The sequence below is a fragment of the Papaver somniferum genome, unplaced genomic scaffold, assembly GCF_003573695.1.
Source record: "Papaver somniferum cultivar HN1 unplaced genomic scaffold, ASM357369v1 unplaced-scaffold_117, whole genome shotgun sequence".
Classification (NCBI taxonomy): Eukaryota; Viridiplantae; Streptophyta; class Magnoliopsida; order Ranunculales; family Papaveraceae; genus Papaver; species Papaver somniferum.
In genome coordinates, this window is record NW_020620714.1 from 3,844,028 (window position 1) to 3,858,394 (window position 14,367).

Consider the following 14,367-nt stretch of genomic DNA (forward strand, 5'->3'; position numbering starts at 1 on the left):
TCTTTGCTTCCCTGTGAAGTTCTCGCAATAGTGTTCTTCATCCTTGGTAATAGACTTGCATTTCCTATTCTTTCGCTCGCGACTGCAACTGGTAGGACTCAAAATCTCTCATCTTTTCTTCAAGAGCGATATACTCTTCCTGGTATTCGCGCAGCTCCGCCATCGTCATTTTGTCTTTTATTCTGAACAGCTGTGTGAACAACAAGTCAGTTGGAAACAATGCATTGATGAATGCTAAGATGAGATTTCTTTCATCCACTCGCCCTGCCATTTCGCTGTTCATTTTCCTCCATCTATTGGTTATATCCCACAGGTTTTCGTTCGTTCTCCTTCGTAGGCTGAATGCTTTTTCAATTCCTGGATTTAGCATACTGCTGCTGATGTATTTTCCCAAGAATAAACTCTGCCAATGCTCGAATGACCTTATTGAACCTACTGGCAGTCCATCGAACCACTTCAAGGTTTCTCCTGCGAGGCTCACTGGTAAATACTTGCATAGGACCGCGTCGTTATCCTCATATTGTAACAAAGCTAAGATGTATGTATTAATATGTTGGATCGCACATGTAGATCCATCAAAGATGCTAGGAAACGTGGGTAGCGTGCACTTTCTTGGTATTGTTACTGATTGTATTTGCCACGTGAAGGGTTTTCTTGCTGCTTATTCTATTGCTTCTTCTAGCTGCCTCCTTCCTCCATCTCTCCCTTTTGTTACCAATTCTCTTAGGTTTGCTATTTCTCTTAAAATTTTGCCATTTGGGAATATGTCTTCTTCTTGATATTTCCTTGGTATTTTCAACCGGGCTTGCCTCAATCTGTTTTCGTGCCTGCTTTGTCGTATGGCTTCTTCTAGTTCTTGTCGTTCTTCATTGGATCTTCTTTCTCTTTTCCTCTCCTTTTTATTTCTTGCGTGCTCATGTGCAGCTCTATCCCTCTCATTTTGCCGTCTCAGCATCTCTCTTCCATAAAGTATCATCCTTTCTTTTTCTGCGTCATTATCTTGCTCTGATTCATCATTCGTGCGGTTGTATTCTCCATTTCGCTCTGGTCTTCCTTCTCTACGACGTCCTCGCCTGGGTTCATTCTCACCCACTTGTACATATCGATCTTCTATGCAACGGCGTTCGCGCTCCTCCTGCGAGTTTTCATTCACCTGAAAATTGTCATCCAAACTATTCCATAAATTGTCCCTGTGTATTATCTTCGTGCTCAGATCTACTTCTCCTAGTGGTATTCCTGCTTGTTCTCTATCTCGAGCTCGCACGTGTTGTTCTGGATCGTTGATAGACGCATTTATGTTTCTAATTTGTCCTCAATATTTCATATTGTTAGTACCCGTTTTCGTACTTATTATGGTGTGTTGTGCGTGTGTAGGTATTTATTTGGAAATAAATATTTTTGGAAAAATCAGCTCGAAAAGTTGTCTAAAGCACCCGGAGGACACGTGATTCGGACTCTCACTTTTGGATAAGGGGTACCTCAATTTATAAGGGGCATCTTAGTTGGGCTCCTGCTATTTGCACACCCTTTTTGGTTAGGGGGACACCATCCTCATCATTCAAATTCTGGTTTTGGCGGGAAAATGAAGAACAGAACTGAGTGATTTTCGATTGAAGTTTGAAGGAGTTCTGGGTAGATTAAAGGGATGAAATTTGTTGAGTAGTTGTAATATGTCCCAACAAAACTATCATGAGTGATTTGATCGATTAAAATTGGCTGGATTCTCGGCGAGAAGGAAACAGAGAAGCGTGTGCATGGAAAGAGATGTTCACAGGATTACTCCGTGCCTGGATTGATTTGGCATGCTGAAGAAGCGTGCATCATATAAGCAAGGATATTTTTCACGAATCATAAAGCTGCAGACGCATGAAGAGGCGAGAAAGGAAAGAAAATTGTCCGAGATTATTTTTTATTTACTGCCGAGCTATGGAAAGATATTCCGGAATAATGAGCGAAGATTTCTGTCGCTGTGGAGTATAAAAAGGGTCTTGAGGTAGCAGAGAAAGGGGCTGGGAAGTTTGGGAGAGTTACATAGCATCACAAAGCCGAAAAAATCGAGTTGTAGAGAACACCATTTCTGCTGCTGCAGAACTGAAGAACACGAAAATTAGACTCACGAAGACAGTCGTTTATCAACAGTGATAACGACACACAGATGGGTCGTAGAAGCTGAACAGCGACAGTTGGCTTTTATTGTTTTATGTAACAGTGTTTTGCAACAATTAAAAACGTTGCAAACACCCGATTTTTAATAGTTTTTCTCCAATTCATCATTTGTAAACACTTTGAACAATGAAATCAACTTTTGAGCGCGTTTTCACAATGATGAGCTAAACCCAATCTTCCGGGGCGATGGAGGAAGCCATTCTTCCAAAAGTTATGTGGTAAAATTTATTTGAATTTATTTATGCAATTCTTTTATGATTATTTGCACCGAATGAAAATTGAGTAATGATTTTTATTAATTAGTTGTGTTTTCTCTTGATGAAGTATGCTTAGTTTAGGGCTTTTGATACTTCATTCTTGCGATTAACAATTGATGTTTTGAAAATCTAATTTAGGCAATAATTAGAATCACAATTTCTTTTGATTGGAGTTATATTTTCTAGAATTGCATGATAAAAATTAACATTAAATTACATGAATTTTGGTGAATGGTGAAATCCTGAACCCCGGTCTCTCTAATATAATCAGTTTTAATTTGCTTTATTTTCTTTAGTTTTAAAATTTAAATCTAAAAGCACAACCTTCACAAGTCTTGAACGAACTCTATTTTTTTTTTACTGCAACAACTTTGAAAACACATCAATTTTTGGCGCCGCCGACGCGGACTTGTTTTTAGGCTAGAGTTTTTAGATTTTTTTTGTTAGGTTTTTATTTTATTTGTTCTTCTTTACGTTTTTGGGTTTTTGTATTTTTCTTTCAGATTTTGGAATTTGGACTGAAAGAAAATTTTGCCAAAGCTTTTGGTGAATACTTAAAGACTGGAGTAAAAGGAAAGGCGAAAGGAGCGAAAGAAGAAGATTTTTTTTATATAAAAAAAGAGAGAGAAAAAAAAAGAAGACATTTTTATTTTTGTAGATTTTTATTTTTTTAGACTTTGTTTTTCTTTTGCACTTTATATTTTTGGACTTTGGACTTTAAATTTTGGGACATTATTTTTAAACCCTACGGAAGGGCAAATATAAACTGTTTGCAGAGAAGGACGGTGATTACGATATCACCTCGGCCCCTCGAGTTCGTACATGACATAGGAGTCGTGGCCCGAGTCGACTACAAAGGTTCATCCCCCGTCTGGTACGGGAGGTAAGTTTGTCAAAACACTCGCGAATCCCCTGTCAGCGAGTTACTGTCTTCCTTCGTATGCATATATGTTGAGGACTTGAAAACGGCTTCTTTAATTTCCTAGTAAAGGGAAAGGACTGGCCATACAAGATAAGGGTTCGAATTTCATCACCGTTCTCTTCTTGCCCGCCTTAGGAAAACGACACTAAACGCGAACCTAAGCCTAAAATTTTGACTATAAAGAGAGCTTAACAGGAAATTCATTCGAAAAATATTGGTTACTCTTTTAAGGATACTTCGAAGTTCTTGACGGTTTCTATAAGTTGAATGCGTGACTGCGCCGCCTTGTAATACGGTGAGGCCTTGGGTATCAAAGCTCCACCGAGCTTCCCTCGCCTCTATTCAACTTACTTTGACTCGGATTGATTCTAGAGGGGTTTGCTTAAATTGTAACGAATTCCCGTTCGAAGGATTAGAAGATGGTCTAGAAACAATCTAAGTGGAGCCATCATGCTTTTTGTTTGCTAGAAATCAGTAGGTTTGCTGTGGTGGAGTCATCCTTGTTTTTGTTTGCATAGAACATCCCTTCATTTTTAGGACTTTTCTTTTTGATTTTGTTTTTCTAGTGTATGCCCGAAGTTTTTAAACGTACCTGGAAAAGAAACACTCTAGGTCGTTTGATTAGTGACAAACCTAGTAGTTCTTCTTGTGAAGGCGGGGAGATCGAAGACTCTTCTTTTGAGAGCCCCGTTTTTGGAAACTTCAGTTTTGAGAATCTGTCTCTTCGTGAGGAAAGTACCCCTAGTCCTTTGGTAGTGCCAGAAATGGCAAATTTGAAAGCTTTGTTAAACCCAACTAGGACCTCTCGTCCGTCTTGTATCAAGTTAGATGAAACCGAGGCAAATTATGAACTAAAACCTGGGACTTTACAGATGCTCCCAATGTTTTTAGGGAAGGAGAATGAGAACCCCTATTTTCATGTTAGGGAATTTGAGGAAGTTTGTAGTACTCTGAAAATTAAAAACCTAAGTGATGATGCGTTGAAACTTAGGTTATTCCCCTTTTCCTTAAAAGATAAAGCCAAATCTTGGCTGTATAGTTTGGACTCTGAGTCAATTGAAACCTATGACCAACTTACTTCTACCTTTATACATAATTTTTTCCCAAGGCATAAAACATCGTCTATTAGTACACAAATATGTACTTTTGCCCAACAAGAGGGAGAATCTTTATATAGGTACTTAGAAAGGTTCAATGACTTGATATCTCAATGTCCTCATCATGGTTTGGAGAAGGTTAGGTTAGTTCGTATCCTCTACGAGGGTTTAGATTATTCAACAACAACCATGGTTGAGTCCTTATGCACAGGTGGGTTTGAGAATAAAACTGTTGATGAAGCGATGACATTTTTGAATGAAATCGCCGATAAGATCCAACAATGGGAAAATAATAGGGAACCCCAGAAAACAATAGGGTAGAAGGATCTCATGAGTCAGATGCCAAAATAGCAGCTATAGCCAAAAGGTTAGAAGCCTTAGAATGAGGTCATTCTAGTGGTAGTAGTGGAAGAAATGAGTGTTTTTGGGAAGGCCATGCTGTTGAAGAGAAATCCAATGCTCTTTATAACAACACTAGGTTTGATAACCGACAGAAGTTTGACCCATATTCAGAAACCTATAACCCTGGCTGGAGAAACCATCCAAACCTTTCTTGGTCCAAGGGACAGAATCAAGGTCAGTCTAGTAATGCTCAGGTTCTCCCAGGTTTTGGCTACACTAAGAATCCTTCAGCTCTGGCACAGTTTCAGAACCCTTCAGATAAGAAGATTATGAGTTTAGAAGAGTCTCTTGCTTTGTTAACTCGTAACACTGTGCAGTTTCAGCAATATGTTGCTCAAGGTTTATAAGAAAATAAGAGAATAGGTCAGGCTAACTCTCAGGCTATTTCCGAGTTGAAAACCCAGGTTAGTCAGATAAATGAGTCTTTAAGAGAAAGAGGTAAGTTTCCTAGTCAGACTCAACCCAACCCTAGAGGAATTAATGAAATAGGTGAAAGACCATCTGATCATGTGAATGCTATTAAAACCCTTAGGAGTGGTAGAGTGATAGACAACAAGGTTTCCATGACTGATAGTGAACATGTTGTAGTTCACCCTTCTGAACCAGAAACTGAGGAGACTGATAGAGTCTCTAAATAGACCAATGAGGGTCATATTGAGCCCGGATTTGTCCCTAGATCCCCATTCCCACAGCTTCTAGTTCCAACTAAGAGGGAGTCCAATTTTAATGATATATTGGAGGTTTTTAAGCAGGTAACTATCAACCTTCCACTGCTAGATGCAATTAAGCAGATTCCCTCTTATGCCAAGTTTCTCAAGGATATGTGTACGCGAAAGCGAAAGCTTAATGTCCAGAAGAAAGCCTTTTTAGCTAGTCACGTGAGTTCTATTATTCAGAATACCACTACTCCTAAGTATAAAGACCCAGGGTCCCCTACCATTTCTTGCACAATAGGTAAATACCGTGTTGAGAAAGCGTTGCTTGACTTAGGAGCTAGTGTGAACTTACTGCCATATCATGTGTACCTTAAGCTAGGACTCGGTGAGATGAAACCTACCCAGATGACACTTCAGTTAGCTGATAAGTCCGTTAAAATTCCTCGTGGTGTGATCGAGGATGTTCTCATAGAGGTTGACAAGTTTATTTATCCAGTGGATTTTGTTATCCTAGATACCCAACCTGTCCCTGACCCAGAGAACCAGATACCGGTAATTTTAGGTCACCCGTTTTTAGCTACATCCAATGCGATCATTAACTGTCGAAATGGTATTATGAAATTGTCTTTTGGTAATATAAATATTGAGCTGAACATTTTTAATATTAGTAATCTACCCTCTGAACTAGATGACTCGAACATAGAAGAGGTGAACATGATAGGAACATTAGTCGAGGAGTCATTACCAAACACTTTGTTAAAAGATCCATTAGAGAAATGCCTAGCTCACTTTGGGATTGATTTTGATGATGATAATGTGATTAATGAGGTGAATGATTTGTTAGATTCAACCACTTTGTTAGATACTAGTAATGAATGAAAACCTAAGTTCGAACCACTACCAGTTTCTAAGTCTACCCTAGTTTCTTCGTTAGAAGAGCCTCCTAAGTTGGACCTAAAACCATTGCCAGATTCCCTGAAATATAGGTTTTTAGGCTCGTCTAAGACTTTACCTGTGATTATTTCTTCTGTCTTGGATAGTAACCAGGAAAGTAGGCTAGTAACCGTCCTTCAAAACAACAAGGAAGCTTTAGGGTGGACCATAGCTGACATTAAGGGTATAAGTCCCACTATTTGTATGCATCAGATCTATTTAGAGAGTTATACCAAACCTTCTAGGGAGATGCAATGTCGACTAAACCCTAATATGAAAGAGGTAGTTCGAAACGAGGTCCTTAAGTTGTTAGATGCAGGCATTATCTACCCCATTTAAGACAGTAAGTGGGTCAGCCCCGTTAAGGTTGTTCCCAAGAAATCCGGTATTACTGTAGTCCAGAATGATAACAATGAGTTAATCCCGACCCGAGTGACCACGGGTTGGCGTGTTTGTATTGACTATAGGAAATTGAACAAGGTCACTAGGAAGGACCACTTTCCCCTTCCCTTCATCGACCAGATGCTAGAGAGATTAGCTGGACTAGGACATATGTACACTACTGCTTTTTAGATGGCTATCTGGATATAATCAGATCGTTATTGCCCCAGAAGACCAGGAGAAAACCACTTTTACCTGTCCCTTTGGTACCTTTGCGTATAGACGCATGCCTTTCGGGCTTTGTAATGCCCCTGCGACTTTTCAGCGTTGCATGATGAGCATATTTTCTGACATGGTAGAACGGTTCTTAGAGTCTTTATGGATGATTTTTCAGTGTTTGGTTCGTCTTTCGATGAGTGCTTGCATCATTTGTCACTAGTGTTGACTAGGTGTAAGGAAAAGAATTTAGTGCTTAATTGGGAGAAATGTCACTTCATGGTTCGTTCAGGAATTGTTTTAGGGCATATCGTATCTTCTAAGGGTATAGAGGTAGATAAAGCCAAAGTTGACCTTATTACTTTACAGGTCCCAAAAACCGTAAGAGATATTAGGTCATTCTTAGGGCATGCAGGTTTTTATCTCGTCGATTCATTAAGGATTTTAGCTTAATTTCTAGACCTCTTTGCAATTTGCTTGCAAAAGATGTTAAGTTTGTCTTTGATGATGCTTGTTTAGAGGCTTTTGAGAAGCTTAAGAATTACCACCCCCCATAGTAGTCCAGGCACCCAACTGGAACCTACCCTTTGAGATCATGTGTGATGCTCAGATTATGCTATTGGTGTTGTGCTAGGTCAGCGAGAAAAAAATTACTTCATGTGATTTACTATGCTAGCAAAACTCTGAATGATGCCCAGTTGAACTATACCACTACTGAGAAGGAACTGTTAGCCATTGTGTTTGCCTTAGACAAGTTTAGACCCTATCTCTTAGGTTCTAAGATCATCATATATACTGATCATGCTGCTTTGAAATATCTTTTGTCTAAGAAGGATACAAAACCTAGATTGATTAGGTGGATCCTTTTGTTGCAAGAGTTTTTTCCAGACATTAGAGACAAAAAGGGTGCCGAAAATGTTGTAGCAGACCACTTGTCTAGGCTAGTTGTTAGTTCCCCTGATGATTCCCTTCCTAAAAGTGATAGCTTTCCTGATGAACAATTGTTCTTTGTTACCCGATTACCTTGGTATGCAAATATAGTGAACTATCTTGTTACTGGTCGAATGCCCCAACAGTGGGGTAAACAAGATCGTTCTAGGTTTTTAGCTGAGGCTAAGCACTTCTTTTGGGATGATCCTTATTTGTTTAAGTATTGTCCAGACCAGATTATTATGAGATGTATACCTGAGAGTGACCAGTCCAGTATTATTTCCTTTTGTCATGATCATGCTTGTGGGGGTCACTTTAGTGCTAAGAAAACTGCTGCTAAGATATTGCAGTGTGGATTCTATTGGCCTTCGTTGTTTAAAGACTCCCACAGTTACTGTGCGACTTGTGAACGTTGCCAGAAATTAGGAACATATCTCGTAGGAACATGATGCCCTTGAACCCTATTTTAGTTGTTGAGGTCTTTGATGTGTGGGGTATTGACTTTATGGGTCTGTTTCCTAATTCTTTTGGTAACTTATACATCCTTGTCGCTGTAGACTATGTATCTAAGTGGATTGAGACGGCTGCGTGTAAAACAAATGGCCATAGGGTTGTGATTGAGTTCTTGAAAAATAATATACTTACACGTTTTGGTACACCGCGAGCTATAATTAGTGATGGAGGGTCGCACTTTTGTAATGGACCTTTTAGGCTTTTGATGAAGAAATATGGTATTACACATAAGGTAGCTACCCCGTATCATCCACAGACTAGTGGTCAGGTAGAAGTTTCCAATAGGGAGATAAAACGTATATTAGAGAAAACAGTTAGTCCTAATCGGAAAGACTGGTCGTATAGGCTTACTGATGCCTTATGGGCTTACCGTACTTCGTTTAAGACCCTCATTGGAATGTCGCCTTATCGGCTTGTTTATGGAAAGTCATGTCACTTACCTGTTGAGTTAGAACATAGAGCTTATTGGGCTGTTAAACAGCTAAATTTTTCACTCGACAAGGCAGGAGCTGATAGACGCATTTATGTGTCTATTTTCATCTCTTTTGTGTATTTTGTTAGTACCCATTTTTGCTTATTGTGGTGTTTTTATGTTTGTTTAGGTGTTTTTGGAGAAATACCCCTTGTGTAGAAAGAGTTGCTCAATAAGTAATGTTTTACACCCCGGAGAAATGCACTGAAAGGCACCCCAGAAATGCACCGGAAACGTCCCAGAAATGTACCGGAGGATCCCAGAAAAATTATCATTTCCACCCCAAAATTACTATTTCCACCCAAATTACTATTCGCACCCCAGCACTCTGGATAAGGGGCACCTTCTTCTCAAATTCAAATAAACTTTTTGGCGGGAAAATTGGTTCATCAACTGGCAGAATTTCAATCGACAAAATGAAGGTGTTGTGGTGCGATTCAATGGCTCAAACTTGGTAGGAAGATGTGATATAGGTTAAGGAACACGTTTTGGGCTTTTAGTTCGATCAAATTTGGCCATAATTAGCTGGACAATTCACGGAAGCAAAACAGGGAAACACGGGTTGGACACGGGATTGGAGAAGATTTGAGCGTGTTCTTCTCATGCATGAGGGCTCTAGAAACGTTTTGGGTCGTGTTTAAGCACTTCTAGAGTGACCAGGATGGAAATCTATGCGTACCAGAGCAAGAATGGAAAGAAAATATTCCCAAGAATATTTTTCTTTACTGCCGAGTTAAAGAGAATTATATGGAGTAATTGAGGGAGATTCAACGAGCTGTAGGTGTATAAATATGTTCCCTGGGAGTACTAGAGAGGCTGTCGAGAGTTGGGAGGAGAGAAGGAACGCTGCAGATCGAGAACCATGATTTCTCTCTGCTGCTGCTGCTGCCATTGATGAAGATGAAGAACACGAAGAACGGACTCGCAGAAGCAGTCGTTTATCAACAGTGTCTAAGACGCACACGCGTGGGTCGTAGTTCTTCGTACAACAACAGTTATCATTTATCGTTCATTTTGTAACAGCTGAACAGCGCCTTTGCAACAGTTATTTCTGTTGCGATTTTTCTGTTCAATTGTTTTACTCATTTTTATCATTTGTAAACAACTTTTTGAGCAATAATAATATATTTTGAGATGAATTACACCATGATGAGCTAAAACCCAACACTGGGACGACGGAGGAGGCCAAACTTCATACTTGGGGTAATTTCATTTAATTCTTTTTTATGACTTTTGCATTAATTTAAAATTGAAATATGATTTGAATTAATTGGTTGTTATTTAATTTGATGATGTATGCTTGGCTTAAGTGTTTTGATACATTATGCTTAGGACTTACAATCAATGTTTTGAGAATCAATCTTGGCAAAAAAATTAGAGTCGATATATTTAATATATTTTTTGAGCTATTATTGATAAAAGAATTATTATTTGAACCTTAAGAAATGAAATTGGCGGAATCCTAGTCCCAGTACCTCTCGTCCATTGTGACAAATATTGTGTATATATTTTCATTTTTAAATCTTTACAAGTCCGAGCAACGAACTTTTATTACCACTTTCAAAACTATAACAGGAGCCCATAGGAAACTCCAGCTCAATGAGTTGGAAGAGATTCGTAGAGATGCTTACGATAGTGCTAAGGAGTATAAGAACAAAATGAAACTTGTGCATGATAGAAATATCTTAAGAAAGTCGTTTTCTCCAGGTCAAAAAGTTCTTATGTATGATACCCGCTTGCATCTTTTCCCTGTGAAGTTACGTTCTCGGTGGACGGGTCCTTTTATTGTTCGCACTATCTTTCCTCATGGAGCTGTTGAAATCGAGACACCGGCTGGTAGTAGTTCTTCGAAGGTTAACGGTCAGAGATTGAAACCCTTTTTAGAACCCTTTCATACAGGTGATATTGAGGAGGTCCCTCTGGAGGACCCTGTTTACCCTTGATTGACCATCGAGGCGATTGTATGTTGTATATTAGTTTTTGATTTCTCTCTTCACCCAGGTACTATCTTTCCGACTTCTCTCTTTACTAATTCCTCATGTTACTTTACTGTTTGGTATTGCTCTTTCATTAGAAACATTGAGGACAATGTTAGATTTAAGTTTGGGGGTGGGGAAGAAACTTTTTGTTAGCCTTTAGTTGCAATAAATAAACTCCAGAGCCCAGAAATTTATGCTTATTAAGGTTGGCACTAACCAATCTAAGTGGATGGGAACATCTTGGTTGTAGGAGTTGAGGAACCAATCTGATTAGATGGAAACATCTAAAGAGTCTATTCATAAAAGCACAGAGCTCATGTGTTAGAATTAAAAAAAAACATGGTAGTTTCGTCATATCTCGCTGAATCCTAATCCTTCTGTTTTTATTTTTTTAAAGTGATTTGGTGGGGCACATGATTCAAGTTGTTACCTTTTCTAGGGTGGAATAGAGTGATTGAGATACCAAAATAAAATAAAAAATGAGACCAGACTATTAGACCATCTGGAATAAATTCAATAAAGTCGACCACTGGTGCCCTTGTATATGCCAGTTGTGTTGACCTAGAGTTAGGTTTATCGACCACTAGTCCCCTTGTATATGCCAGTTGTGTTGATATTAGTCAGACCGATATCTCAGTCCATTAGGATAGGTTCACCTTGGCAGAGGCCTTCAGACAGATATGGAAAACACCGTTCACTTTTAACCATCTATTTATCCATCTTCTTAATCTTTCCATGTGATTGGTTGACTCCGGTTATGATGTACAGAAACTATCTGAGTAGAGCTCTGTCACTTATATATGAATTTTAGTATGCTGAGTGCAAACTCGTGTACAACAATTGGAATTTCGCATCAGGGTACTTCCTCCTATAGTCAATGAGAGTATGCCAACCAAGGAGATTCTTTAGTGCCTTCCAAGGTTATGCGTAGATAGCTAGGGTCTGGAGTAATGGTTTTGTGGGGGTACACCTCTGGTAAACCCTCCGGAGACAACACTCTGCCACTAGGGCCACCTGGTGGTTTAACGGCTTGCTGCACGTGCTAAGTGTAGTCTTTTTTATTTTCTAGATTAGTTTTGCTCGAGGACTAGCAAATAATAAGTTTGGGGGTATTTGATAGACGCAATTATGTGTCTAATTTGTCCTAAATATTTCGTATTGTTAGTACTCGTTTTCGTACTTATTATGGTTTTTTTTTTTTGTGTAGGTATTTTTTTGGAAATAAATATTTTTGGAAAAATCAGCTCGAAAAGTTGTCTAAAGCACCCGGAGGACACGTGTTATTCGGAATATCACTTTTGGATAAGGGGTACCTCAATTTATAAGGGGCATCTTAGTTGGGCTCCTGCTGTTTGCGCACCCGTTTTGGTTAGGGGGACACCATCCTCATCATTCAAATTCTGGTTTTGGCGGGAAAATGAAGAACATAAATGAGTGATTTTCGATCGAAGTTTGAAGGAGTTCTGGGTAGATTAAAGGGATGAAATTTGTTGGGTAGTTGTGATATGTCCCAACAAAACTATCATTAGTTATTTGATCGATTAAAATTGGCTGGATTCTCGGCGAGAAGGAAACAGAGAAGCGTGTGCATGGAAAGAGATGTTCACAGGATTACTCCGTGCCTGGATTGATTTGGCATGCTGAAGAAGCGTGCACCATCTAAGCAAGGATATTTTTCACGAATCATACAGCTGCAGACGCATGAAGAGGCGAGAAAGGAAAGAAAACTGTCCGAGATTATTTTTTATTTACTGCCGAGCTATGGAAAGATTTTCCGGAGTAATGAGCGAAGATTTCTGTCGCTGTGGAGTATAAAAAGGGTCTTGAGGTATCAGAGAAAGGGGCTGGGGAGTTTGGGAGAGTTACAGAGCATCACAGAGCCGAAAAAATCAAGTTGCAGAGAACACCATTTCTGCTGCTGCAGAACTGAAGAACACGAAGAACAGACTCACGAAGACAGTCGTTTATCAACAGTGATAACGACACACAGGCGGGGGTCGTAGAAGCTGAACAACGACAGTTGGCTTTTATCGTTTTATGTAACAGTGTTTTGCAACAATTAAAAACGTTGCAAACACCCGATTTTTAATAGTTTTTCTCCAATTCATCATTTGTAAACACTTTGAGCAATGAAATCAACTTTTGAGCGCGTTTTCACAATGATGAGCTAAACCCAATCTTCCGGGGCGATGGAGGAAGTCATTCTTCCAAAATTTATGTGGTAAAATTTATTTGAATTTATTTATGCAATTCTTTTATGATTATTTGCACCGAATGAAAATTGAGTAATGATTTTTATTAATTAGTTGTGTTTTATCTTGATGAAGTATGCTTAGTTTAGGGCTTTTGATACTTCATTCTTGCGATTAACAATTGATGTTTTGAAAATCTAATTTAGGAAATGATTAGAATCACAATTTCTTTTGATTGGAGTTATATTGTCTAGAATTGCATGATAAAAATTAACATTAAATTACATGAATTTTGGTGAATGCTGAAATCCTGAACCCCGGTCTCTCTAATATAATCAGTTTTAATTTGCTTTATTTTCTTTAGTTTTAAAATTTAAATCTAAAAGCACAACCTTCACAAGTCTTGAACGAACTCTATTTTTTTTTACTACAACAACTTTGAAAACACATCAATCGTGATTGTGACCTTTACTCTTATAATTGTTGATTTTCCACTCTAAGCTCATCATTTTTTCGCGTCAAGTTCGCACGTAGTTCCTCTTCTCTTCTTCTTTACTATGCCAATCCCTGCCTTAGTTCTCATGTTGTCTTCATTTTATCCTACTGCTCCTTCCTCCTGTGTTCCCTCTTCATTTTCTTCTGCGGTTTCTGTATCCGTAGTGTGAACACTTACTTCATCAAGATTTCTTTGGTAGTTCTCCCTTGGTTCATGTCGGATCTGAGATCTGATCGGTTGAGGTCTATTGTTCCTCTCTCCCATTCTTGATGTCTCTGCAATTTCGCCTCTTATTCTACATGCAATTCTTCTACTCCTCCTAATCGATGCTGTATTTTCTCCTGCAGATGTTCGTCTCGCCATTTTGTGTTCCTGAAATAACAAACCCTAAGCTTATGCAAATCCAAAACTTCCTTCCTAAATGAAAATTGAGTTTTAAATGAGTGAATCCAAACGTCGAAATTTTGAGAAAATAATCGAACTCTTTCACAAAAAAAAGGACAATACGAAGTTTTTCAAAAAATCAACTTAAAACTTTCACAAACAGGTATAATCCCAATCACGAGCTGTATTCTAGCGCCAAAATGTGGTAGCAGAAAATCCTACTACTACACCCCTTAGATAATCTATACAATAAACTAGGAAATCATCATGAAGAACACTTGGAAGGATTTTATTAAGTTTAGAAATCAATACAAAGAAGTAAAGTAAAACCCTTCTTAAAGTTCTATCTGTACTCTCAAAAAGATCTCTCT

At 38.7% G+C, this 14,367-nt stretch overlaps 1 protein-coding gene across 1 annotated transcript; it reads right to left on the reverse strand.

Moving 5' to 3' along the window:
* Positions 1-661: 661 nt before the first annotated feature.
* On the reverse strand, positions 662-13,975 carry LOC113329646 (zinc finger CCCH domain-containing protein 13-like). Its single transcript, XM_026576499.1, has 2 exons — positions 13,721-13,975; positions 662-1,153 (listed from the first exon to the last, which is right to left on the reverse strand). Exons 1-2 carry the CDS (start codon positions 13,973-13,975, stop codon positions 662-664), a joined length of 747 nt encoding a protein of 248 aa, XP_026432284.1.
* Positions 13,976-14,367: the final 392 nt, after the last annotated feature.

Coding starts and splice junctions, on each gene's coding strand:
- LOC113329646 (XM_026576499.1), bottom strand. CDS start 13,975: ATGGCGAGACGAACATCTGCAGGAGAAAATACAGCATCGATTAGGAGG. Junction 1,154..13,720: donor GAACACAGGAGGAAGGAGCA/GTAGGATAAAAT, acceptor GACAATTTTCAG/GTGAATGAAAACTCGCAGGA.